General features: G+C 41.4%; 2 protein-coding genes across 11 annotated transcripts in view; one reads left to right on the top strand and one right to left on the bottom strand.

Moving 5' to 3' along the window:
• Nucleotides 1-27,096, bottom strand: part of LOC121900313 (proteoglycan 4-like) — a 676,357-nt gene that overhangs the window by 561,977 nt on the left and 87,284 nt on the right. The window lies entirely within an intron of this gene.
• Nucleotides 1-27,096, top strand: part of fryl (furry homolog, like) — a 70,549-nt gene that overhangs the window by 29,755 nt on the left and 13,698 nt on the right. For 5 of the 10 annotated variants that reach the window (XM_042416504.1, XM_042416505.1, XM_042416499.1 and 2 more), the window contains 50 exons: nucleotides 406-614; nucleotides 1,170-1,223; nucleotides 2,363-2,502; nucleotides 2,654-2,750; nucleotides 3,588-3,667; nucleotides 4,070-4,150; nucleotides 4,272-4,440; nucleotides 5,236-5,328; nucleotides 5,437-5,535; nucleotides 6,248-6,349; nucleotides 8,572-8,616; nucleotides 11,669-11,772; nucleotides 11,938-12,046; nucleotides 12,159-12,245; nucleotides 12,346-12,517; nucleotides 12,611-12,743; nucleotides 12,849-12,956; nucleotides 13,060-13,297; nucleotides 13,422-13,598; nucleotides 13,718-13,804; nucleotides 13,893-14,161; nucleotides 14,519-14,726; nucleotides 15,009-15,133; nucleotides 15,249-15,306; nucleotides 15,409-15,500; nucleotides 15,620-15,792; nucleotides 15,917-16,077; nucleotides 16,198-16,308; nucleotides 17,127-17,281; nucleotides 17,393-17,492; nucleotides 17,622-17,790; nucleotides 18,311-18,579; nucleotides 18,690-18,830; nucleotides 18,938-19,106; nucleotides 19,215-19,299; nucleotides 19,818-19,933; nucleotides 20,021-20,171; nucleotides 20,261-20,364; nucleotides 20,484-20,666; nucleotides 21,001-21,202; nucleotides 21,560-21,681; nucleotides 21,783-21,970; nucleotides 22,196-22,290; nucleotides 22,417-23,012; nucleotides 23,653-23,921; nucleotides 24,012-24,152; nucleotides 25,094-25,294; nucleotides 25,418-25,579; nucleotides 26,170-26,280; nucleotides 26,454-26,630. In XM_042416504.1, coding sequence (XP_042272438.1) covers nucleotides 495-614; nucleotides 1,170-1,223; nucleotides 2,363-2,502; nucleotides 2,654-2,750; nucleotides 3,588-3,667; nucleotides 4,070-4,150; nucleotides 4,272-4,440; nucleotides 5,236-5,328; nucleotides 5,437-5,535; nucleotides 6,248-6,349; nucleotides 8,572-8,616; nucleotides 11,669-11,772; nucleotides 11,938-12,046; nucleotides 12,159-12,245; nucleotides 12,346-12,517; nucleotides 12,611-12,743; nucleotides 12,849-12,956; nucleotides 13,060-13,297; nucleotides 13,422-13,598; nucleotides 13,718-13,804; nucleotides 13,893-14,161; nucleotides 14,519-14,726; nucleotides 15,009-15,133; nucleotides 15,249-15,306; nucleotides 15,409-15,500; nucleotides 15,620-15,792; nucleotides 15,917-16,077; nucleotides 16,198-16,308; nucleotides 17,127-17,281; nucleotides 17,393-17,492; nucleotides 17,622-17,790; nucleotides 18,311-18,579; nucleotides 18,690-18,830; nucleotides 18,938-19,106; nucleotides 19,215-19,299; nucleotides 19,818-19,933; nucleotides 20,021-20,171; nucleotides 20,261-20,364; nucleotides 20,484-20,666; nucleotides 21,001-21,202; nucleotides 21,560-21,681; nucleotides 21,783-21,970; nucleotides 22,196-22,290; nucleotides 22,417-23,012; nucleotides 23,653-23,921; nucleotides 24,012-24,152; nucleotides 25,094-25,294; nucleotides 25,418-25,579; nucleotides 26,170-26,280; nucleotides 26,454-26,630 — 7,398 coding nt within the window. In that variant the 5' untranslated portion in view covers nucleotides 406-494. The remainder of the gene's footprint in view (nucleotides 1-405; nucleotides 615-1,169; nucleotides 1,224-2,362; nucleotides 2,503-2,653; nucleotides 2,751-3,587; nucleotides 3,668-4,069; nucleotides 4,151-4,271; nucleotides 4,441-5,235; nucleotides 5,329-5,436; nucleotides 5,536-6,247; nucleotides 6,350-8,571; nucleotides 8,617-11,668; nucleotides 11,773-11,937; nucleotides 12,047-12,158; nucleotides 12,246-12,345; nucleotides 12,518-12,610; nucleotides 12,744-12,848; nucleotides 12,957-13,059; nucleotides 13,298-13,421; nucleotides 13,599-13,717; nucleotides 13,805-13,892; nucleotides 14,162-14,518; nucleotides 14,727-15,008; nucleotides 15,134-15,248; nucleotides 15,307-15,408; nucleotides 15,501-15,619; nucleotides 15,793-15,916; nucleotides 16,078-16,197; nucleotides 16,309-17,126; nucleotides 17,282-17,392; nucleotides 17,493-17,621; nucleotides 17,791-18,310; nucleotides 18,580-18,689; nucleotides 18,831-18,937; nucleotides 19,107-19,214; nucleotides 19,300-19,817; nucleotides 19,934-20,020; nucleotides 20,172-20,260; nucleotides 20,365-20,483; nucleotides 20,667-21,000; nucleotides 21,203-21,559; nucleotides 21,682-21,782; nucleotides 21,971-22,195; nucleotides 22,291-22,416; nucleotides 23,013-23,652; nucleotides 23,922-24,011; nucleotides 24,153-25,093; nucleotides 25,295-25,417; nucleotides 25,580-26,169; nucleotides 26,281-26,453; nucleotides 26,631-27,096) is intronic. The other 5 variants (XM_042416501.1, XM_042416507.1, XM_042416500.1 and 2 more) reach the window with 3 other exon arrangements.

Raw genomic sequence — 27,096 nt, 5'->3', positions numbered from 1 at the left:
TGATTATTTGTCAAAAATCTCATTCTGTAAATATTTCGTGAAACCACCAGTAGTCATCCCTACAATATTGTCACAATATTGATACCTAGGTATTAGGTCAAAAATGTCTTGATACTCTATTTTGTCCATATCGCCCAGCACTATTTTGAGGGGATTTGAGCCTATTATGGGCGATATGAGTTTATCATAGAAAGAAAACGGTGTGCTCTAGTCTGCACTTTAATAGTTCTCGCTCTTTCAACAATTCAGTCGATTTGCCTCTTTAGGAAATGTCTCTGTTCCTGTTTGGATTAGGACTAGTACATGACATTGCATACTTTACAGGAGTGTTGTTCTTTGTCTGACCCTGCTGCCTCAACTCCTACTGTATTATTTCCTAACCTCTACCCTCTGCCCTCTCTGCAGCTTCTGCACCAGTCAGCAGCAGCGTGAGTAGGCGCCGTGCCCCCTCCTCGGTGACTCCCCTCTCGTGGGATAAACACAACATTGCCGCCATGTCAAGCATCACCATCGACCCCGAGCTCAAGCCCGGGGAGTTTGTCATCAAGAGTCTATTTGCTGAGTTTGCTGTGCTGGCTGAGAAGAAGATCGAGATGGTGATGGCTGAACCGCTGGTGAGTCCACGGGGGGGTGAAGGCTAGTGTCAAGAAACAAAGGAAATGAAAGTCAATACACAACACGTGATGTGGAACACACTGCTGAGATAACCTCCTCTATTTTGCAACTAACTGCCATGCCTTAAGCCACTTCAGAAAAAACTGAAAGCTGTGTGAGGAAACAGGCAGTAGAGGCGTATAATCTTTATGAACTGTAATCTTATTTACTGTTTATGATCTATATAAATGATAAAATAGTTAATGAACAGACTGGATTGAATGCCCTCATACATACTCTTTTGTCTGAGGGACTCTGCCTCCATTCATGTTTTATCACTGAGCCCAGTTCCTTTCCTTTACATGGGGGGCTTCAGGCGGGCTAATAACCAGGCTGGTAGAAGTCTTACCTCACCCTCCATTGTTTGTCTCTATCATTTGCTTACTCATCATCTAGCCGACTGCTTTACTGACAGCAATCTGCTATTGTGCAAGTAACCAACCGTATCTCTGCTGGGTTAGTACACACTTATTCTTAATAACTAATTCTCTTTCTCTGTCTTACCCCTCTAACAGGAGAAACCCCTGTCCCGATCCCTCCAGAGAGGGGAAGATGCACAATTTGACCAGGTCAGTCCAGCCATAGTTACGACCAGAAGGTTAAAAACCGTATCAGGCCGGGGTGTATGAACGTGCCATGCTCATTTCCCTGGACCAACAGCAGCTTTCTCCCACCTCTCTATGTGTACGCAGTATTTGAATCCCCAGCTCCACCCAATCAATCCCCCACTCAATGGCTCGTCTGTCCCTCATCTGTAGCTGGTGCAGAACTCTATACAATAGGCCTGCCTGCTGCAGAGTGCTTTGTTCAGCACAACACAAAGCCAATGAGGATATGGTGCTATAGATCCAGCTGTCCCCATTGTGAGTGAGGGAGAGAAAATGGGTATAGAGAGCGCAAAAGTGAGAGTCTAGAATCGCTGTGTCATCCTCAGCAGTAAATCAGCATTGGGTGCTGGAGTGTATCTGCCTCGCGCCATAAGGGCAGAGGGAGCAGTTGCATAACTCTCCGGCCTAGCATCCATCATCCACCTCCCTCATCACGCTGCACTGGCCCTTAAACACACACACACACACACACACACGCACACACGCAGGTACACTTAAATAGTTTATTCATACTGACCACCTCATCTCATGTTTTATGTATTGTCTAAAACTATTCAGTGTAATCTTGAGTTGCTGAAGTGCTGATTTCTTGTTTTCTCAGTTTACTTGTTAGTAATAAGACTTACTGTTTTCTCACTACAGTTGTTACTATACAGTGCAAACATATACCTGTTATAGTTCATCTCTAACAATGAATTCATGTGACATCATCAGTGACGCAATCAAGGTGCTGATGAGGTGTTTGGAGGACAGCCTGTTATTTTTGCAGTCTTAAAACAGGCCATTTGTATCGTGAAGCTGCTCGGTAGTGTAGCAGCACTATGATGTGCTTAATATGTCACCCAACACCACACTCCCAATTCCAATCAGTAGGTAAAGTATGTCACCCACTAGTTCAGAAAACACCTGGTCTGTGTTCACCCTGTACTATATGCTACTCAGCTATTGAATATTCACTTTTTATGTGTGCTTGTGGGACAGCATTCTCTACACAAATGTTGTCATTTTATTACATTTGCATATTAAGAAAATGCTGAATATGTGGTTGAAACTAGGTTTACTTGTTACTAATCTACTGCCTGTATGTTAATGTTTTCCAGTTAATAAGCTCTATGAGCTCAATAGCGGAACACTGTTTGCCCTCCCTACTGCGCACACTGTTCGACTGGTACCGGCGGCAGAGTGGCACTGAAGATGAGTCTTATGAGTACAGGCCTCGCTCTAGTACTAAGTCCAAAGGGTGAGATGCTCTTTTCCTTCGTACACACCTGTCTTCTCTCTCATGAACAAGTCATTTGTTTGATTACAATGGTTTTGTGTGTTTTAACACAAACTTTGCTCAAAATTCCTTCCTTATAATTACTTTCTCTCCCACTTTGTATTCCTTGTAGAGATGAACAGCACCGGGATAAAGATTACCTTTTGGAACGGAGGGACTTAGCCATAGATTTCATTTTTTGTTTAGTTTCAGTGGAAGTTCTAAAACAGGTAAGCTCTCTGACACACACAAGAAGTATTAACCAGTTGGGTTGCAGGGGTCATGTGTCCACTCCTGTGACTACTAAATGTTTACATATGGAGGAGGAAATACAGTGTAGATCGACCAGATATTGTTTTAGTAAGTTATGTAATAATAACACAAAAGCTGTCTGTATGTAGCCTGTTTATCTGAGTTTGCCACGTATCTTCAAATTTGGCAAATTCTTGTAAACTTAGCTGCTGGCTGAGAAAAACCAGCCCCTCCTCTCATTTTCAGTGGCAAACTGAGCAGAGCAGAGGCTTGAGCGAGCACAGTGACGAGTTACACATGACAGGCAGGGTCGTTTGCGCATGCTCACCTCTGCCTGTGGGTTAGGTTGCTAGGTACCACGACACATATCCCACACAAAAACTGAGAAACACCCAGTTGAAACTGAGAAACACCCAGTTTGTATCACTATGAAATCGGGAGAAATTACCAGTCAGGAGTACAGCGGGAGAAAGGGTTAAAAATGAGGAGTGTTGGCTGGTATGCATATAGTTTAATAGGTTTGTACTGGTTTTATTTACTTATTTGTTGTCATACAGGAATGAACTGTAGTGTTTTTAGTGAGGTCCTGGTAAATAAACACGATGGCACCCTACCAACTCCCAACTGAGAGTGTTTCTAAAGCAGACTGTCTAAATCTAAGCAGCATTCTTAACTAAAAGCCAATCCCCGGAGACCAGCGCTAAGTCGTCCTTGGCTTTGCTCCTGTAGGGAGGGTAATGAATGGTAGCAAAGAGAAAGAATGAAGCCTTATCAACGCATCTAATAAGACTAATGATTCCATGTTTACGTCACAGATTCCTCTTCATCCCGTGCCAGATGTTTTAGTACATGAAGTTCTAAACCTGGCGTTCAAGCACTTTAAACACAAAGAGGGGTAAGTAAGCATAAACACACAGATAAACCAGTGACACAGATAAATAAGTCATGAATAAAAAGTGCTGATGAGTGAGAGCACTGTGGCACTCTCACTATATTGGACATTTGGCTCTGCAGTCGGGATTCGGTCATTTATTTATGACTCTTTGAATAGACTGACTGTGGTCATTGTGTCACTTAATGAACTGTCTGTATCATTAATGACACTTACACAAAGCACAAGTGCTTCTTGTCGAGCAACTTTAGTCAGCCTCAAGGAAGCACACTTGCAAATAAGCTCCTGTTTGCTTTGTGCATCGTTGTTTTGATGTATCATCAGTGAGAAAGCACAACTTCCACATTCTACATGTTCTGAGACTTGTTTGTTTGAGTTAATGGCATGTGCTTTATCCATCCCCAGGTACTGTGGCCCCAACACTGGCAATGTGCACATCATCGCAGACTTGTATGCTGAGGTCATTGGAGTCCTTACACAGTCAAAGTAAGCAAGCTCAGCCCTGCCTGTTGGCTAAATACTAGCTATAATGTTTTCAGTCGCCTCTTTACGACGTCTCAGGTTTTTGTCTAAGTGTACATGTGTGTCTTTGTTCATGTGTGTTCAGGTTTCAGGCAGTGAGGAAGAAGTTCATCACAGAACTGAAGGAGCTCAGGCAAAAAGAGCAGAGTCCTTATGTAGTCCAGAGCATCATCAGCCTCATCATGGGCATGAAGTTCTTCCGGGTTAAAATGTACCCGGTGGAGGATTTTGAGGCTTCTTTTCAGTTCATGCAGGTAAATTATAGTAGTTTATATATGTATATGTGTGTCAGGGTGTAGCCTCAGTAAATGTGGTTCATATGTGTATTTGCTGGATTGCACCAGACGTTTTTTTTTTTTTTTTTTTTTTACTGCTGGCCCTTTGTTCAAACTCAGCAGCTCTCCGTAGCAATGGCTCATAAAGCCAGCCAGATGAGTAACGATCAAAGGTGAGGTTTGCCAAGAAGTTAGTGTATGTGTGTGTCAGGCTTTGCTAAGAGCTGTGAATGGAGCAGTAGCTTTTCATTAATCTATATACAGTGGTTTAGAAAAAAAAAAATCACTCGCTGGCTTCTCTTCAGTGTTAATGGAGCACACTATGGTTTATGTCCACCACTCCATTTCAGTACATATCTTGGTTTCTACCCATATGGTGTCCTGTTAGAGCCTGACCAGTGTTTGATGTTTACATTTTGTATTGAATTTAAGACATTTGTATGAGTTTGGTTTAAGAAAAGAAACTCATACAATATAAAGTTTGTCTAAATGAAGGTAGTGATACATTCAAGAAGTATTCCCTTGCTTCATAGTGCTTCACAACAAACTCAAAAAAGAGGACAGAGGCAGAAAAGATGAAGTTGATATGGGAACAGAAAAAAACATGATTTGAGTTTCTAACATGAACTTGGGTCAGGGTTGGCAGTATTATTGTCTCAATACTGTATGTTCACGTCAAACTGTACATACCATCTTCTGCCAGTTTCCTTATGTTTATGTCTGTATCCGCTATATAGTCTTCTTAACATGTGTGCCTTTGTTGTCCTTTCCTAGGAGTGTGCCCAGTATTTCCTGGAAGTCAAGGATAAGGACATAAAGCATGCACTTGCAGGCCTTTTTGTTGAGATCCTCATCCCTGTCGCTGCTGTGAGTAACATTTAAAACCATTTCCACTGTTTTCCTCTCTATATAGATGAATCACTGAAAGTAATTGTCAATTTGACAGATCCATGTTAATGATGTGTTAATTCTCAGGCGGTGAAAAATGAAGTCAATGTGCCATGCCTGAAGAACTTTGTGGAGATGCTGTACCAGACGACATTTGACCTTAGTTCCAGAAAAAAGCACTCTTTGGTAATAATTCTGAGTTCTAGTTTTTTTCTCTCTTCATCCCCACCCTTACCACTGTCTTTATCTTTGCTACTTCCTTCTCCTTTGGTGTTTCACTCTTCTCTATTTTGTCAACGTCTCTATTAGCCTCAGCACATCAAGACATTATTATACAGAAATCTTGGATTTAAATAAATACAACCTCACAGTTAGTCTGTTGTGTTTACAATCAGAAAGTGTCATCTGTCATTAATGTTTTCAGAAAAGGCTTGATCTTCTGCATTTTTTTGTGTCTGTCAGAATGACAAATAGAGGTTAAATCTGTGTTTTGAATTATCTTTAGCTGTAGGAGAGACAAAGTGTCTCTACCATACTACCTGCTGCTGTGCAGGATTGAAGGAGTTCAGTAATATATTGACTTCTTTGACATATGCTTCATCAAACCGGAATCCAAACAGATCTAAAAGCAATCCTGTTGCTCCATTCCCAGCTTGTTAGACTGCTTTTGGCACTTTGTTTGCTCCTCAGAAATGTGAGAATCATCATTACTTGAGGTCTATGTTCTGTTTTGTAACACAAGCTTTGCAAGGAATTAAAGGAAGTGTGCAAGGCTTGTGTGTAAAACAGTTTTTTCAGATGATGTATTACAAAACCTCCAATCAGAAATTTCTGTTACAGTGGGCAAACTCCTTCTCCCCTTGCTGTTTTGATGCTGACACTCTTTATCTCCCTCTAGGCTCTGTATCCCCTGGTGACATGCTTGCTGTGTGTTAGTCAGAAGCAGTTCTTCCTCAACAACTGGCACATCTTCCTCCAGAATTGCCTCTCGCACCTGAAGGTAACGCCAGCCTGAGCCTTTATAAACCAATCACTTTCAGAAAGTTTGCACTCTGTAGCTCTAAAGAGCAGCACAATGACTGTATTCTGCACACTAAAGTATATTAAGGGCATCATACTTGGCCTGACAATGCCTAATTCAGTTTGAACCTCAGAGGTCTTATGACTCTTATGAAACCTACAATGAAATGTTGGTGTTCGTGGTGGCAGTACAAAGTGACATAAACCTCTTTCAAGCTAATAACTTCACTCTTTTGAATGTGAAGACATCAACATTTATTTTAGGAAAGAAATTATCGGTGTTGTGATGGTCAGTATATACTTTAATGCCATGATTTGAAGAAGTTACTCGGTTGTGAAGGGTGTGCTCTGTGGTTCTGTCTAAAGATCATAATGTACTTTCCCCTCCATTATCAACAACCAGATCTGGACAGGAATAGCACTTGATTTGATAAGGTAACAATAGAGCCTTTGTTTGAACAAGATACTGTATGATTTATGCTCAAAATGGACAAATTTCAAACATTAAAAGCTTATTAGGTGTCACTAATGATCACAAGTTTAACCACAACTCATTTTACAGACATACTAATGAAATAATCCTAATGTGTAGCATCTTTGAACTCAACTTCAAAAAATATTTTACATCTTAGCTAATCCAAATATAATGCACCTTGTATATTATATTATATCTCAAGTGCTGTTTTAACTCAGGTCTGTTAATGACTCCTTGTAAACCAATTACAACCAGATCAAACCTACTTTTCTCCTATCCCTGACCATCATGAAGCCTGACTATCATGAAGCCAGTTCAACCCAGAGGCTGATGGACCGAATCACTGACTGACTGACTGACTCAATGACTGTCTTTTCCATTCTACATTGATTACCCTTTTTAGAGATTGTTTGATCTTGTGGTGGATAAATTTCCGTTTGCGTCTTTGTGATGGTGGTATCCGATGGTTTTGAATGGCCGTCTTGTCTTCTCAGTGATCTCATCCCAGCATTCTCTTTCATCATTGCAATCTTTTTAGATTTCCTTAATTTGAAACTTGTAATCAGTCTCCTGAGGGGGGTGATGTTGATTCTGTGATTGAGATGATTTTACGGGTTTGTGTGATGGCTCGAGTGTATAGTGATGATTTTAGTGATTTAGGGCTCCTTGTCCAAACAGTAATTTTAACCCTGTGGCTGTTCTTGAGAATTCTTAATGTAAGGACTAATAAATTACTTAAACTGGCTTTTATGAAGTCAAAAATGAAAAAGGGCTCCACCTCCAAGCAAACTACACTTTTTATTCATTTTATAACCAAATTACAACACTCTAATGTGGATATAGCTCAAAGTTTTACTTAATATTTCCACTGTAACTTGATGATTATAATGTAATTATATGATTAATTTACTTTTCCAAATACATTTGCATGCAGTATGTCATGCATGTACTGTTTGTACTACAGAAAGAAGAAACAGCTTTTACTACTTTTGAAATATTGCACTGAAAGGAGAGAAAATGTATGCAGGAGAAAAAGATTGTTTCATTAAATCTGATCAAAATTGGTGATTCAAATATTTTACAACAGAGATTAACATTCATGTCATAATTGTGCAACCCTACTTTAAAATAAGATCCCCACAGGGTTAAAATGTAACTGTTTGTATCTGAGTGCTTGACATGGATTTGAATGAATTGCTGAGTTGGGTGTCGCTGCTTGTCGGCTTTGTAGGTGAAACAGGCATTTTTCTTTTTTTTTTTTGCTTTTTTTTTCTCCATTTTCCTTTCACATCTTTCAACATCCTTTTCCTCATCCTTCTTCGTTCCGCTCATCTCTTTATGTGTATTTTCTCTGTCCAACTGTCTGATACACAGACCACAGCACACCTTATTTTGTTTTGCACTTCTAAATTTTTAGATTTTGCTCACTCTGTTTTAAAATATGTAATCCCATAGTAGATACAAATGGACTGTTATTTACTAGCATGCCACTAAAAATCCCACAAGTGGCATGTTAAACAATCCATTGTGTTTCATTTCAGTAAATTAGTGTTTCTTGATTTAATGTCACACTGACAAGAGTTAGGATATTTTGGACTTCTCTTGTCATATTTGTTTAGGTTATGTTTTTTTTTTGTTTTTGCTTATAACTTGCATGTGTCCCTCCCCGAACCCTACATTCTTTGTCTCCTGTCATTTGATCTTTTTCTCACATTGACTCGCTCCAGATGCCGTCTAACAACAGCATCCGAAAGCAGATTGAGACGCTGCAGGTGAGTTATCTTGTGTCAGTGACCTGCCTGGTGCCCCCTTTAACTGTCACCTGACCAGGACGGAACGTGGTACAGTTCTGCCTGCTTGGCTAATGGGAAGTGTTAATGAGATGTTTTCTGTATTGACAATGACATTTAAATGTTAATCAATAAAAATAGAAAAGAGGAACTTGTGATGTTGTCGTAGGCTTTGTTGAGCTGGTTTGTGTTTACGAGCAGTGGTGATGACTTTTGTCCTCTGTCTAGTTACATATTTAGATTTGTACCATAGAAAGGGTATTTATTAGGGATGCACAATAAATTGATATTGAGCAATATTTGATTTAAAATGTCTATTTTTATGAAGACTAAAAGTAAATTATGTCCATAATGTTGGGCATATTTGATATCAGAATCAGAAACACCTTTAATGGCCAAGTATCTTTACACATACATGGAATTTGACTCTGGTACTCTCAGCGTACACAGAATAACAACATAACAATCTTCAGAAATATACATAAGGAACGATTATATACAGGTGAAACTGTTTCTGTGAACTGTAAACAGGATACAAATAGTACAAAGAAGTCAAGAGTGCCAGGAGTGATGAGATAAATGTTAAATGGTTAAAAAAAAAGACATTATTTTATATACAGTAGTGAGTGAAATGTATAGCACATTTTGTATTTTCGACTAAAATAATTATATATCATTTGTAGGCACAGTGGGTATTATAGTGTTACAGGGTTATTGCACAGTGCCACAGAGAGTTAAATGTTCATAAGTGTGACAGGGGGAAGAAACTGTTCCTGTGTCTGGTGGTTTTGATGTACAGTGTTCTGTAGCGCCTACCAGAGGAGAGAAGTTGGAACAGGTTATGTCCAGGGTGTGGGGGTCTGCACATAACCTGTTCCATGAAAGCCTGAATCATATGTGGATGATTCAATTGATAATTACACATTATGACATTAACCCCGTTTTACAGAACGCATATGTAAAAGGGTTTGTGTTCAGTCATCTACACTGAGTGAAACAGTAGTATAGTAGAAAAAATACACACATGGTAGTAACGCATTGAAATATAAAATGTTGTTATTGGCCAAAAGAAATAATGGTTACTATCAATGCAGTATTGATTTAAAAAATCTGAAATGTGCATCCCTAGTATTTATTACCTGAGGGTCTGATGTTTTAGATGCGTGAAAATTTTCATTCATTTGGCCATCATGGAATTTGGTGTTTTTTGCAGTGTGTTCTGGCAATGAGATAACGTGTTTTTCTGTTGGAGTTGGTCATAGGCTGGCTCACAGCAGCCTCTCAGCCCCATGTCATCAGCCAATGTGGCAGCTATTGCATAGCAAGTGATGTGGAGGGAAGATTATTATTTTTATTAAATTGTTAATTGACAATGTGTGACAGACACCCTTGATGTGCAGGGCACTGAAGTGAGAGGGATTGTTGTTGTTGTGTTTTTTTTCAGCAAACATATTGCTCTGTATGTGGTGGGGTCTCTTAATCCCTTACTACAGTTAGTAAATCCAGATATACATTTACATGACCTAAGAAATTACGTCACTGCAGATCAAGCTAACCAGGTTAAGTTAAGTGCTTGAAAACACAGTGATTGTATTAGTGTCCAGTACCGGATGTTAGGCTTGTTGCTGACAAAAATAAGCCTTGCAAGTGATGATAAATCATGCATGTACAATTGTATAAATTAACATAAATTTAGTTATTTTGAATCATTGACCTGTTTTCGGAATTGTAGAGTCAGATAAGAAGAACCAAAAGCTGAGAAGGGTTTAACACAGAAGCTTCAACATTTACACTTTTAATATTTACTATTGCCTAATATGTTTGGAACTCATCAGGTTCTTTAAATAGAAACTCCATTAATCATTTTCTGCCTTCTATACAAAAGCAATTGGGGATTATGAAATCATACATCACATGTTAGTAATTTAAAAAAAACAAACAAACAAAAAAAAACAAGTTACATAAAAATGCTGACTTCAATCAGCCCTACTTGACATTTAAGACTGCATTTATTTGTGCACAGTGATTTACTGTTCTGTGTGACTGTGTTGAGTTGCTGATAGAAAGATAAGACGTATAGTATTGATGCAGCAGAAAAAGGGACTACTGGACTGTGGTTTTTAGAGATCTATCTCTAACATATCTGCTACCACCTCCTTTTGCAGTATTACATATGCTTAAGCGAAGTCATGGTGTGCTATACTCGCAAGTATTTCCACTGCGCCCTACCAATAAGGGGTTATCTGTGCTAACCTGGGAGCAGGGCCAGGATCAGAAGGTCTCTGTTCTCAAACTGTCTCTTTACCATTCATGTTAAAAACTCAGTGTTGATTAAACATTGTTTTACATCGAAATATGCACGTTTTTCAGTGTGTTGGTTAATCGTTTTTAAATATTAAAATAAAGGAATGGTAAGGGGAGATGCAGCCACAGTAAACTGGTTGGACACAGTTGTGGAGAGGTTTAAGCCATAGGTGCTAAATGGCCAGACCGCAAACCTCCATTATGTCATCAAGGTAAAGTAGTCATATGGAAATCTATCTGCACCATGACACATCACACACTCTGAGCATGGTTGGTCACAGTATAGCACTGTGAATGATCTCAACAATATCATTATTGCTTATAGGAGGTTACATGGTCGGCCCATATAATTCCTGAAATGTTGACTGGATCTGTGCTTTTCCGGGACATGATAATTGTACAATTAAATTGAGCATTTAAATGGTTGCATTTGATTAAAATGATCTGTTTATTTTCCTAAAGATGAGTCCCTCTGGTTGGGAATGACAGTCTGCTTACATCCTACAGCCCATAAATTAGTTTTACTAGTTTTACTGATGACTACATCAATTAGTGATTCATTAGAAATCATGCTCAGAGACTGAGGAAATGATGGTATTATTAGTTTCTGCATAGTCGCACAGTTTGAATGTGTTTGATCTGAGTTCCTTCAGACAACAACAGCCTGATATCTATAATTTCACAGTTGGGTAATGAAATGTAACACATAATTTTGTTTTTACTTTCACAGAACAAAGACCCCAAAATGTCCCGTGTAGCGCTGGAGTCTCTCTACAGACTGCTATGGGTCTACATTATCAGGATCAAGTGTGAGAGTAATACTGTCACACAGAGGTCAGTCCCAGTGCCTGCAAGTCGACACTCACTCACTCTCACACAAGCACGCACAATCAAACCCTTTGGCAATCCATGCCTATCAGGTAGAAGTCCTTTAAATCAGGGCCTTTGTTGTTCAGCAGTAAATATGCTTATCAAGTTTCCCCCTTTTTTTCCTCCTAGTCGACTACTCAGCATTGTTTCAGCACTTTTCCCCAAAGGCTCCCGCAGTGTGGTGCCCAGGGACACGCCCCTCAACATCTTTGTCAAGATCATCCAGTTCATAGCTCAGGTGGGCCTGGAGTATGAGCTGACATACCTGGATTTTACAGCTGAGCTAAAACTGTATGCAGTGTATGTAGTAGCTGTGTGTTAGTAATTGCTGGTTTGTTTGGTTGTTACAGGAAAGACTGGACTTTGCTATGAAGGAGATTATCTATGACCTCCTGTGTGTGGGCAAGTCTCACAAAACCTTTACCATCAATCCAGAGGTAAAATATTTACAATGTTTACATTTATTGTTGTAGTGTTGGTGTATTCTCTCTCTTCCACTTCATACCGTTCAACCTCTCCCACTTCCTGCCCTGCCAGAGGATGAATATTGGTCTGCGAGCCTTCTTGGTGATCGCTGACAGCCTACAGCAGAAAGATGGGGAGCCTCCTATGCCTACTACAGGGATTATCATGCCATCTGGCAACACCCTGCGGGTCAAAAAGATCTTCCTTAACACCACCCTCACTGATGAAGAAGCCAAGGTCATAGGTAGGTTTGACTGTTGAAACTTCACTTTTGGAAGAATGTCAACAAGGTGCATTTTAGGCAGTGTAGTGTAATTACTCTGCTGGGTGTTTCCAGGCATGTCACTGTACTACCCACAAGTAAGAAAGGCCTTAGACAACATCCTTCGACACCTGGACAAGGAGGTGGGGCGCTCCATGAGCATGACCAATGTGCAAATGTCCAACAAGGAGCCTGAGGACATGATCACGTATGTAACCACAACCCGGATCCAAACAGTTACTCCTTTGTTACTGTCCATGCTTCCGTGTGTTTCCAACCTGTAGCAGGTTCTCATAAGCTGTTTGTGCTACAGGGGAGAGAGGAAGCCAAAGATTGATCTGTTCCGCACGTGTGTGGCCGCCATCCCAAGACTGATACCAGATGGCATGAGCAGACAAGACCTAATAGAGCTTCTAGCCAAGTATTTCACCCTCTCTAACCTTACTTCAATCTACTGTAGCTCTGGTGGTCTTCCACATGTCTTTTAATGTCTTTCTTCCTGTCACCTTTGTTTTCTCCTCCAGACTGACCATCCATATGGATGAGGAGCTACGTGGCCTAGCCTTTACTACTCTTCAGGCCCTGATGGTGGACTTCCCAGAGTGGCGTGAGGATGTAATCTCAGGCTTTGTCTACTTCATTGTCCGAGAGGTGACTGACGTCCACCCCACACTGTTGGACAATGCTGTCAAAATGCTGCTGCAGCTCATCAGCCAATGGAGGCAGGCAGTGCAGAGCAGCAATAAGAGCCATGATGCACAGGTTGGTCAAGGATGTTTTCAGCTGTATTAAATTTGTTGCTATTTTTTTTGTTCAGGGGTTTTGACCTGTATAGTGACTATCATGTATCAGGTAATGAAATTCTAATACATGTTCTCTCAAACAGGGCTCAAGCAGCGGTCATTCTCTGTCCCTGGATCGTACTCCTCCATTAGGCGTGCTACATGTGGTGGAGGGTTTAGCAATGGTGGTGCTTTGTAGCTGCCGTCCTGCCACACGCAGGTTGGCTGTTAATGTCCTCAAGGAGGTCCGTGCGCTGCACACTGCACTGGGCATCGGCAAGGTAATTGCATCAGACTCAGACCACAGTGCATTTTGTTGTGACTGACAAATAATAGTCAAATGTTTTTATGAAAAGCACTCTGTTTCCTTACATTTGTTCTGTTTCCCCCAATCTTTTAGGGGGATGAGGAATTGGCCATTGATGTAATGGACAGATTAAGTGCATCAGTGTTGGAGAGCTTCATTCATCTCACAGGAGCTGACCAGGTAAAAATGCCCGGGCTTGTTTACACAGTCATAAAATATGCACAGATACTCTGAGACTCAGCTCGTCCCCTTTTGTTCTTCTTTGTAGACCAACCTGCTGTACTGTCCCAGTGGGATTGATCTTCAGACGCTAGCAGAGTGGAGCTCATCTCCCATCAGCCACCAGTTTGATGTAGTGAGCCCCTCCCACATCTGGGTGTTTGCCCACGTTACTCAGGGCCAGGACCCCTGGGTCATCAGCTTCTCCAGCTACCTGCGGCAGGAGCACCTGCCCAAGCATTGCCCCACTGCACTCAACTATGCCTGGATGTTTGCCTACACCCGCCTGCAGCTGCTGTCTCCACAAGTTGACATTAAGTATGTTTACTCAAGCCTCCATGTCTTTGTGTTCTGTATGTTTTTCCATCTATGTAATTGTGTGTTTTTTCTGTCATTGTGGGGGTTTTTATTATAGACTGTATCTGCGAAGGTGCTTTGTGTTATTGTTATTTGGTGAAGACTTTTCACCAAATAACACCAGCATAATTGGGCTGACATGCAATAAATAAATGACAAAAACTGATGAAACCTGCCGCCCCCATGTGAATGCAGCTCTAGAGATCCAGAGAGGGTCAGGGGGCTAGTCGTGCTCGTTGAACAACAAGCTGCAATCTCGTTCTGCCCTTTTGATGTCATGTCATTCATCTCTGATCTTTTCTGTATGTCCACTTGCAGTAGCCCCATCAATGCCAAGAAACTGAACAGTCTGAACAGCAGTGATTCCTACATCGGCCTTTGGAGAAACTACCTGATTCTCTGCTGCAGCTCTGCCTCCTCCTCCCCCTCCATGTGTTCCTCATCCTCAACCTCTGGCTCCGTCCGCTGCTCCCCGCCTGAGACGCTGGCGTCCACGCCGGACAGCGGCTACAGTTACGATTCAAAGGTCAGGAGCACCTCAGTCTATCCACACGCATTTATATGGTCAACAACAGACAAAAATGTAGTGCTAATTTCCAGGAATTGAAAGGTTTGTGCACATAGTGTGGAAAAATGCTATCCATTTTCAATACAAGTATGACTACGTATTATGTGTGACTGGGAAGTCATAACAATATAGCACCCACGTAATATAGCAGCAGTTAACAATGAATAGTTGAATGACAATCTCAATTCGTTTATTTTAACATTTCAACCTTGACATTCCTCTTTGTCTGTGTGTTAATAGATTGTTGGCACTCCCTCCCCCTCCTCCCTGTTTAAACACATTGTTCCAATGATGCGCTCTGAGAGCATGGACATCACAGAGTCTCTTGTGTTGGGGCTTGGCAGGACCAACCCCGTAGCCTTCAGGTAAACAGCTCTCAACATAATCCATGGTGTAGTTAATATACTGTACATTGACACTGAAAAAATGTTGTCTGAATCTTTAGTTGTTTATTTACATTACAACTTTCCTGTCATTCAGAGAGTTGATAGAGGAGCTAAATCCCATCATAAAAGAAGCTCTAGAAAGAAGACCTGAAGTAAGTGCAGTTAATTGATACCTTGAAATCCTTTCTGTCACAGTTTAATGTTAAGCACAAGACAATTTACTGAATTACAATGGTGCTCTCTTTACTCTGCAGAACATGAAGCGACGCAGGCGTCGTGACATCCTCAGGGTCCAGCTGGTCCGGATATTTGAGCTGCTGGCTGATGCTGGTGTCATCAGTCAGATGTATGTAACCCACAACAAACTTGGCCAACATGATGATAAGAAACTGATTTGCACTCTTGTATATCTGGTTTATATTAACCATATTAATCTTTTCTTCGTTGTTTGTTTCTTTTTTACAGAGGCAGCGGAGGGTTGGATGGAGAGAGCCACTCTCTTAACAGTACATTGCTTGAGTATGTTGATCTGACCAGGCAGCTGCTTGAGGCTGAAAATGACAAGGACTCTGACACACTGAAGGACATTCGCTGTCACTTCAGTGCACTTGTGGCCAATATCATTCAGAATGTCCCAGGTATCTCTCTTATTCACTTGCTCACTTGTTTTAGTCAGTTTAAAAATAGGTTCTTATTGTGACTGAATGTCTAAAGTGAGAGTAATAAAAACTTAAAGTGTCATCATTGTCATTACTTGTTCAGTACACCAGAGGAGGACCATCTTCCCCCAGCAGTCACTGAGACACAGTCTGTTCATGCTGTTCAGTCACTGGGCCGGGCCCTTCAGCATCATGTTCACTCCCCTTGACCGCTACAGTGACAGAAATATGCAGATCAACCGCCATCAGTACTGTGCACTAAAGGTACACACAAACATATAAAGATGTAAAATGTTGAATTCTGTTTTCTCCATACTATATAATCTATGGATGGATTATATTGTATACATATAATTAAACAAACATCTTTTTTCAATCTTCCAGGCCATGTCTGCAGTGTTGTGTTGTGGACCTGTAGCTGACAATGTTGGCCTCTCCTCTGATGGCTACCTCTACAAGTGGCTGGACAACATCCTGGATTCTCAGGACAAGAAGGTAAGAGCAGTGTCACTGTTACAGCCTGTTTCAATTATCACTAAAATGATCTTTCATAGTCTGGCCAGTGACTGCGCTGACAATAATGGATGGAGTATTGCGTATTAGGTTGAGGTAAGAGTGTGCATTGCCAAAGAAAAGTCTTGAATGCTCAACCAAATATTTAGAGTGTCGAAGTGGAAAGAAGCATATTCAAACTTAAAAAAAGAAGTAGCAAACTCATTTTTCACTGGGTCATACTGGCTTACACACAAAGGCAACTCTTCCATGTTTCAGCTTGCCGTAAATGTATTTAGCAATCATATTTGTTTTTAACAAGGAGCAGTCAGTTGATGTGTCTGTACCATAAGACTCAGAGGTCAAACTTATGCAGCGCAGGTTTACATATCATGGCACTAGCACTACACAGTGGTGTTCAGAAGTACTGCAGGAGGTCAATGGCAAAAGTTTCATTCAGATAAAGGCCTACACAATAAAATATGTATTTATAGAAAGAACTTGAAATCATAATCAGAATTTAATCTGTTGGAAAACATTATAATTAGAGGCTAAATCACAAACTATTCCATCTGTTTCAGTCTTTTCATAATACTATTCCCTGTGCAAAAAGGCCAGTCCACATGGACCTTGTAACATGTAAATATAATTGGAGTATTGGTTGACTTTGAATTGTTTTACAAGTGACAAGATATGAATCCATTTTAACTGTACATTAGTGTTTCAGCCATATAGTGAATGGGGTTAAAATTAGCAGGATTGTGTGACTCTTGAAATAAGTGAACCCATGGTTTTAACAGTTACTGCATTGTCTCCTTCAGGTTCACCAGCTGGGTTGTGAGGCTGTGATGCTGCTGCTGGAGCTGAATCCAGATCAGAGCAACCTCATGTTTTGGGCTGTGGACCGCTGCTACACCGGCTCACGTCGTGTGGCTGCCGGCTGCTTTAGGGCCATCGCCAATGTTTTTCACAACAGGTACTACACATTCCCAGCTTCAATTTGAACTCATTTTTGTGGCTTTGTTCATTCCTGTGACACCAGCTAACTGCAACTCAAACACTGCATGTGTTTTATGTTTTCTCTCAGGGATTACCAATTTGACACTGTGGTGCTGCTGAACCTGATTCTGTTCAAGGCGGCTGATTCTTCCAGGGATATCTATGAAGTGGCTATGCAGCTGTTACAGGTCAGAATTTCTGATTTACAAAAAATGTTACACTATTACACATCTACACTACGCTACATCTACACTGCTTTATACATTTTTGTTGTTAATGAAATATATTGTGATTGTTTGTCTGTGTGAAATGAAAAGATCCTGGAACCCAAGCTCTTCCGTTACGCCCACAAATTGGAGATCCAGCGAACAGATGGTATCTTGACGCCCCCCTCACCTCTGCCACACCTCTACTCTGTGTCTTACTACCAGCTGTCTGAGGAGCTTGCAAGGACATACCCGGAGCTCACTCTACCCATCTTCTCAGGTTTGCTACATGGCAATTTGTTACAGCTGCTGTTTAGGTAGCAGGGTGCTGTAATGTGTGGAGTTATCACATTTTCATTTACCTGTGACAGCGTTTTTTTGTCTTTTGTGTTTGTGTGTGTGAGCAAACCACTGAGATTTTCCAAAGCCACGTTATGCTATGATCATGTGCATTTTCACCTAGACCTCAAAGCAACATTTTTGTTTTACGATCTAACAAAAATGACCATATACTGGTATAATATTACTGATGCCACTAAAAAAAATGCAAAAAATAATGACTTAAGTGCCACTTAAACTTTTCCACAAACCATAAATGTTAGAATTCATCAGTGGATGAAGGAAAGAAACATTTCTCCATTTAACCTTACTATAGCAATACAGAAAACAATGGCAAGAATTGTGGATGTAACAATATTGTTGTGACTAGAAGATGGAATAATGTAAAAGATTGGCAGAATAGTACTTAAATGTTTAATCAACTGCAACTACCAACTAGCTTCTTACTGTCCCGACTGCAGAGGTTAGCCAGCGTATCCAGACAGCACATCCAAGTGGTCGTCAAGTGATGCTGCACTACCTCCTGCCTTGGATGAACAATGTGGAGCTGGTTGACTTGAAACCTACTGTGCGGCGAGCGGAGGATTGCGGCAGCGTCGAGGATGACGAGGAAGCACACGATCGGGAGATGATGATGGTCAACAGCCGACGCTGGCTCCATGGAGAGGGCTGGGGCTCCCCTCGCGCAACAACCATGGTGCTAAACAACCTCATGTTCATGACCGCCAAGGTGAGACAGCTGATGGCACTCAATTATATTCAGATTTACATTAACAAGATGGTTTTTAGAAATGTTAATTGAGATCACTGATTGATCATGAAATGATTTTGTTTTTACAGTACGGGGATGAGTTTGCTTGGTCAGAGATAGAGAATGTATGGACCACATTAGCAGACAGCTGGCCAAAGAACCTCAAAATCATTCTGCACTTCCTCATCAGTATGTCAGGAGTCAACAGTGACCCCAGCCTCTTGCCCTATGTAAGTCACAGCAAATTTACATCATGCAATGCATCTGTCTTATCCGCGTGTGCAGTGTGCACCACTTATTCCTCATGTTTCTGACTGTGTTACATGTGTGTCCTCAGGTGAAACGAGTGGTGGTTTACTTGGGCAGAGATAAGACTATGCAGCTGTTGGAGGAGTTGATGTGTGAGCTTGAGCTGACTGATCCTGTTAACTCAGCTGTCACTCACATGGACAACCCCCCCTATTACCGCATCACCTCCAGTTACAAGATCCCCTCAGTCACCTCAGGTTAATGAGCATTGTAAACGTACTAGTTCACAGCTTAGGTCATGTTTCCAATGTTAAATCACACCTTGTTAGTGCTACATAGTCAATGTTTCATGTCTGCTCTCTCAGGAACAACCTCCAGCAGCAATACCATGGTGCCAGGAAACGATGGTCATCATGACAGCAAGATCAAAGACTCAAACATGGAGGACAGGTATGAGCTCAAATGTAGCAGTCACACAACAAAACTACTGCGTGTAATTGATGAAAAAGTAATGTTTTACACTAGAGACACATAAATAAACTAATGTAGTGGAGATCCAACAGTAACCAGCGCCGAGTTCTATAATTTAGTTAAGTATGAGCCAGAATGCGTGCAATCACAGCATCTATTTCAGTAATGCTGAGTAGATATCCTAGAAGATATGATATGGACAGTCTGTACTTATTTGTAGTATCAAATTTCACCTTTCACGCAAGTAAAATGGAGACACCAGGCATCACATAGTTCTCTTCTCTAAAATGACTGCTTGAATTTTTATTTTAGAATTAATTCAGATGAAAAACTAAGTCTCTCAAGTTTATTTTAGAAACATTTTAGAGACACTAAGAGCTATAAGGTGAGATTTCGTCGAAAATACTTGCTGATGTAATGGATTAAAGTTGTTGACTGTGGGCAAAAAACCTCCCTTCTGGCACAATCCTTTTAAATCAAGACTGTCTGTTCTGCAGTTACACCCACCTGGATATCAGTTACGGTGGTCTGAACAGTAACCTGAACCGCCAGCACCACCGCCTGGAATCTCGTTACAGCAGCAGCTCTGGAGGCTCCTATGAAGAAGAAAAGAGTAAGAACAAACTCTTCCACTTCCACACTCAAAACAACACCTAATTATTTCCCACCAACCTTTCTCCTAATCTTCTCCCTTCTTCAGGTGACTCCATGCCACTTTATGCTAACTGGCGTTTGAAAGTGATGGATCACAACCGGCCAGAGCCTCTCCCCTTCCCTCCAACAGGGGGCTGCTGGTCTCCTCTGGTGGACTACCTGCCAGAGACCAATGCCCCTGGTGTGCCACTCCACAGGTACACCATACACCATACGCCTTTACTCTCTATCTCAACGACGCTATAGTATTCATTTTGTAAGTCAATGCATATTGTCTCTTTTTCAGATGCAACATTGCAGTCATCCTATTAACAGACCTCATCGTGGACCATGGGGTCAAAGTGGAGTGGAGCGCCTATCTGCACCTCTTGCTCCATGCGATTTTTATAGGTAACTCACTAATTGTTCTGTTATGAATGCCTGAATTGACATCTTACTTCCATTACACCCTTACCTCCTAAAGTCACATGATCTAATCTCATTTCCTCCTCTTCTGTGTCTTCCTCCAGGGTTTGATCACCAGCACCCAGAGGTCTACGAGCACTGCAAACGTCTACTGTTGCACCTGCTTGTCGTCCAGGGAGCAAATAGCAGCGTTCAATCTGTTGCTATGGTGCTTTTACGCAACAGAGAGTACAATGAGCCCAGAGTCCTCACTGTGAAGCCAGCAGCTCCAGAGTTCAACCTCACAGGTCAGTTCTGCCATGGAGTTTTAGAATCAGATAAGGAGGGGGAAATAAAGAGTTAAAGTGAAGGAATTTTGGGTAACCAAAAAATGTACTTGCGAAGATACTGAATTCCAACCAGCTGTATAATTTGCTTGTCTTGTCACTGTGAGAGGAGGGAATGAAATAAAATAAAAAAAGGTTACATACCAACACTCGAGCTAGTTACAAGTGAAACCTTCATTTTTGCTTTATAACCATGTTTTACACTGCTTCCATATTTAGTTGTTTAAATATCATGAAGAAGGGACATTCTTTGAGATACCTACAAAATGTGTGTGTGTGTGTATTTTTCATACAGGGGTGCAGGACTTTTTGCCAGACTGTCAGCCATCACCTATGACAGACTCTGGCCTCAGCTCGAGCTCCACGTCATCCAGCATAAGTCTTGGAGCAGGGGGGACCGCTCTGTCTCACCTCTCCCCCACATTCCTCAGTGAGGTAGACGTCACTGCTGAGCAAGACGAGAAGGTCAAATCTCTCATCGAGTTCATTACCTCAAGGTGAGCAGATCCTGTTTCATTAAAAGAAGTATTTCCCAGAAAAGGTCATTTACATTTACCCCAGTCACTACTGTTTCACTACTGTTTGTTGTAACTAACAAACTTGTCCTGATGTATAATCCCACGTGCTTATCAGTATGAAACACTCTTGTACCATATCACTCAATCTGTTCCATTATTTACTTTCATGCCTCCAGCACTGTCTGAAAGGACTGGGTATTTTTACATTGCATGGGTTTGATTTTGGGGTTAGTGTTTTTGCCTGGTGTGATAACATCGACTGATGTTTGAGTTGCGGTGTGACTCTGTAGTTGTAACAGTTAACATGTCTGATGTCTGTTTGCTCTGGCCTTGTAGAAAGCGGGGTCCACTCTGGAACCATGAGGATGTGTCACCCAAGAACCCCAACATAAAGAGCGCTGACCAGCTGAGTGTTTTCGTCAGACACGTAGTGACTGTCTTCAAACACTCCCAGTCAGGTCTGTATGGTTAATAGCTACTTGTTTCTAGATTTAAACTTGGGTTACAGGTATGATTTGGATTATCTTATTTACCTCTACGTGCATGTTCATCCCTTCAGGTTTCCAGCTGGAGTCGTTGCTGAGTGACATAGCCCTAGAAACAGGTCTTTCTTGTTCGTCTCGCCACTACGCTGGTCGCTCCTTCCAGATTTTCAGGGCACTCAAACAACCTTTGACTCCCGCCACACTGTCTGACATTCTGTCTCGACTGGTAGAGACTGTAGGAGACCCTGGAGAGGAGGCTCAAGTAAGAACTTGACAAAATTACACAGTCCTGCTCTGCAGTGTTCAAATCAGATATCATTGGAATGATTCCTGGAGAAAAACCTGTATCTGATTGAAATTAACCTATACTCTTAGCTACAGTATGTAGAGATTCAGACTTTCTATGAGTAAGATATTGTAACTCACTGCTATCCAGTGTTATCAGTTTTTGTCTGACATGTTGACCTCTGATGTTTTTTCTCCTCAGGGCTTTGTCATTGAACTACTCCTGACACTGGAGTCAGGCATTGACACGCTAGCAGACACAGTGAAAAACTATGACCTCCTCACTGCCTTAGCACAGTAAGTCCTCATACTCACAACGTCTTTATTTCATTATGTTTGGCTCATCTTTACTTTTTCTCACATAACGACTGACATACGTATTACAAAAACCATTTACAAAAGGAGTTGTCATTTCATTTGCAGATCCTCTACCTGTGATCACTTGTTGGGGCTCAAGTTTGCTGCCAACAGGAAAAGCACAGGCCAGCTGAACCTGAACAGTGGTGGTCTGTTCCATCATGCCCATACTCGCAGTAACTCTCTTAGAGCCAGCCTGATGGGTGAACGAAAAGCTGACAGACGTAGGAGTAACACCTTAGACATAGCTGACCGACTTGGTGGTAGCCACGGAAATCTGGCGCGCACACGGAGCTTATCATCTCTAGGTGGAGGAGGGGGTCCAGGAGGGGACGCCATCCCCCCCGTGGACCCTTCGAATCTGATGGCCACTGTATTTTGGATTGCCGCCTCATTGCTTGAGTCGGACTATGAGTTTGAGTACCTGCTTGCCCTGCGGCTACTTAACAAGCTGCTGGGCCAGCTGCCTCTGGATCGTGCAGACAGCAGAGAACGTCTGGAGAGGGTTCAGGCCAAGCTGAAGTGGTATAGCTTCCCTGGCCTGCTGCAGCTCTTCCTGAAGGGCTTTACCTCTGCTTCTACTCAGGAGCTCACCATCCACCTGCTCAGCAAGCTCATCAGTGTCTCCAGACACACGCTGGTAGACCCATCACAAGTGGCAGGTGAGTGTATAGGACTAACAGCTTGTCCACACAGGAGGCGTTTTAGCCTTAGTTTCTTTTTGTCTGTCTCCTTCACATCTGACAGAACAGATCATTTCTATTTTATTCAATACAGTTTTCTACAAAGGCTGCGTTCACTTGTGCTTTACACATGTAACCTCGACCTGAAGCACAATTTTAGGCTTCTTTAGGCTGCATTCTTCTTACATTTTATGTCTAATGACTTTGATTGTGCATTTGGCTCTGAGAGCTGCAAAAACGCAGGTGAACTACACTCAATACTGCACCTGAACGCATCCATTGTAGAATGACTTTGCATGAAGCTGCTGCCTAGCATGTTTTTTTTAAAATAAAAAATATAAAACCTCAGTGTAAATCAAGAAAAATTATGTGCAATGAGAACTAATTTGTTTGTCAGATAAAACAAATGTAATCTGACATATGAAACTGTATAATAACCCTAACAGCAATGCATGCAGTTGCACAAATGAGCCTTGTTCTCTTCATTGTATCTAGTGCATTTCTGTTATCACTTGTGTTGATAATCATAAATTATTTGTTGCTTTAGATTTCTAAGATTAGACTGGTACTAATGTGACATGTTCCTATGTTCATTTTTCTTCCTGGGACATGTCTGCAGGTTTTCCTTTGAATATCCTGTGCCTCCTACCACATCTTATCCAGCACTTTGACAGCCCCACTCCTTTCTGTAAGGAGACGGCTGATAAGATAACCAAGGTGTGTGCAGATGAGAAGTCAGCCACGCTCTCCAACCTGGCCCACATGATGAGCCTGTACAGCACACACAGCTATTCCCGTGACTGCACCAATTGGATCAACGTGGTCTGCCGCTACCTCCACGATGCTTTTGCAGAGATAACCTTGAACCTGGTTACTTACTTGGCTGAGGTATGCATGATGAAGATAACACTTCTTGCTCTTAGTGATATACGGTAAGATTAAGTATTGACCATGAACATGTCAATCTCTGTCTCTCAGTTGCTGGAGAAGGGCCTTCCCAGCATGCAGCAGTCCTTGTTGCAGATCATCTACAGCCTGCTGAGTCACATTGACCTATCAGCAGCTCCTGTCAAACAGTTCAACCTAGAGATAATGAAGATCATTGGCAAATATGTTCAGGTGAGCCGTCACTACACTTTCTGTGTAAAGCTGGCTGATTTTGATCATTTTTTTGGATCAAATATCACTGTCGTGTATATATGTCATATATGTGGATGTTTTAATGTAATGTTTTCTGTTATTCCATCACTGAGTAAAGAAGGTATATACATACATATTTATTAATTCATTAACTAAAATATATTGCTTATTTTTAATTGGTAACATTACATATTATTTTCTTGAAGTATCAGAACCAGGAATCAAATTCCAGGTCTGCAGTGGTGGACAAAAGCTTTACCCATATTACCACCAAGGTCATGTAGGGTTTATATGTTGAATATTAGTTAGTACTTCTAGTATATTTTATTAGTACAGTATGTTTTTACTGGGCACAGCTTATATTCACATACAGCCTAATGTAAGTGAATAATGGGATGATCTGGTCTATAAAGAGTGGCACAATTGATAATAAGAAAGAATAACATATCTCACAGGGTCATTGTTCACAGGCCTTTTTGATACAGTCACAGCTCCTTATAGAAGCCTTTTACCAGCCCTGACCCAGGGCACTATATGGCTCTCACTCAGAAATGCATCTGACATCTGTTATAATGTGATTGCCTCGGGCCAAGTCTGTACTGACTTACTACCAGCATTGCCTTTTGTAGGAGGCATTGTGTTTGTGCGTATAGAGTATGCCTATGCATGTGCACTGGTGTGCACTGTGAGATATATTTGTTTGGCGTCCTCTTAAGGTTCTCTGGCATTAACATAGGCCACACATTGTAGAAAATGTTACAAGATACAAATGGCTTCAGAGATTGAGTCTATAGCTGCTGTGGTTGGGGGATGGTTTGGCTTTGAGGGAAAATATGTCCATTTACATTCATAAATTCTGCAGAAACGCCTACACAGCTTGATATGTCACAATGGAGTCATTATATTTCTGTTTTTTACAGAGCCCACATTGGAAGGAGGCCCAAAACATTCTGAAGTTGGTGGTGTCTCGCTCAGCCAGCCTTGTTGTTCCAGACGATGTTCAGCGCTCTTATAGCACAGAATCGTGTGGCTCTCCAGAAATTGCCTTCACACGCATTTTCAATAACTCTTCCAAGGAGCTGCCTGGAAAGACTCTGGACTTCCACTTTGACATCTCAGAGGTCAGTGTCTGCCTCTGTGTCTGCTCTCAGTTTGCGCTCTTCACTTATTTCCACTCCTCAATATACTTATGTCAGTGTTCTCATCTGTGTTGTCTTGCTAACTGGCATCATTTGGCTTTATAGACACCAATCATAGGGCATAAATATGGTGACCAGCGTACTGCAGCAGGCCGGAATGGAAAGCCGCAGGTGATTGCTGTAACCAGGAGTACCTCCTCAACGTCTTCTGGATCCAACTCCAATGGTCTGGTGCCAGTGAGCTGGAAGAGGCCTCAACTCTCTCAGGTACATGCTCTAAAAGACACACAACATTAAACACTGTAAACTCATTTAAACCAGATGTCGGGAAGCAGCACATTCATGGTGAGGCTTCACCAGATCCAGCTCTGATCAATCTTTATGTGTGTTGTTTGGATCTCATTTGTACCCAAAATAACCAGTACAGCCAGAATCGTAACAGATACAGAACACATTGCGTTTTCTTTTTATAACGCAATCTGGAGCTCTGTGTTTGAAGCACATATACACATTGATTTTAATAAACCCCTTTGTTAAAATACTAAATCAAAGTGACAGTTGTAACAGGAATATAAACCAATTTTTTTGCTTCAAGTACCACACATGGTACTTGGTAACTGGGTGTTTCACAAGCGAACTATACATTTTTATTTTGTCCAACAAGCAGACAAAACCCATAAACACACCAAATGCTTAAATGATGATCAATAATTGTCTTTTGCTCTATCTCAGTGTTGCTTATTAACCTGGTGTCACACTTTTAAAGTGCTGTGCGCAAAGTCCAACAGACAGATTTCTCTCAGAGACATTTGTCATGGTCTAAGTAATCTCATCTTGTTTATGTGTTCTTGTTACAGAGGAGAACCAGAGAGAGGCTGATGAATGTCTTGTCTCTATGTGGTCCGGAGTCTGGCATACCCAAAAATCCATCTGTAAGACTCCTCTCCTACTCTAAAGCTTCAGACAAGGTCTCTGTAAATTCAGTGTTAAGAATATGTTGGAAATACTGCTGTTGTTGCTGTCTTATCTGTTTGGTGGTGGTGTTTATTTAGATTAATTTGATTTTGTTTGAATCATATGGCTATACAACAACTGTATTTTACTTTTTGACAAAGAGTCACTTCCCTTCCTTTCTATGCAGGTGGTTTTCTCATCCAATGAGGACCTGGACTCAGCGGACCAGCAGACCAGTCTTATTCCCACAGTAGAGGAGGTGGTCAGAGAAGAGGAGGTGCAGGGAGAAGATACGGGCAGTGAGCAACAATTTGGTGTCTTCAAGGACTTTGATTTCTTAGATGTGGAGTTGGAGGATGCTGAGGTGAGAATTTACAGACACACATCAAGGCTTCAGTGCAGATCTCTAAAGTTTGAAAATGGTAATTTTCTGATTACTCTGAGGAGCTAATAGTGGGTGGATAGTACAACTATTTGCATAAATCTTTTTTTTTCCACTTAAATGGTATGAAGTGTAGGAACCCTGAAGCAAGTACAGCTACACAGTTTTCTAGCTCAATCCAGTCACTCTTCATGATTACTCTTGATAGTTCTGTATTTTGTTGTCTTGTTCCAGATGGACAACACTAGTGTCTTGATAGTACAACTTGTCTCTTATTTGTCCTAACTGCTTTAGTGGAAAAATGTCTGTTTTTGTGACTGTCTTTAGTCTATTAACACACTTGTTCCTTCTCTTCTCTTGCCACAAGGAGTTGCAGGTAAGTCTGTGGGCCAGTAAGCTTCTTAAGAGATACTGTTCTCTGCCGTGCCCTGGTGTCTCTGTGTTTGAT

Source organism: Thunnus maccoyii, chromosome 7, assembly GCF_910596095.1.
Source record: "Thunnus maccoyii chromosome 7, fThuMac1.1, whole genome shotgun sequence".
NCBI lineage: Eukaryota > Metazoa > Chordata > Actinopteri > Scombriformes > Scombridae > Thunnus > Thunnus maccoyii.
The sequence above is the reverse complement of the archived record's forward strand: the minus strand, read 5'-3'. Positions and strand labels throughout refer to the sequence as shown.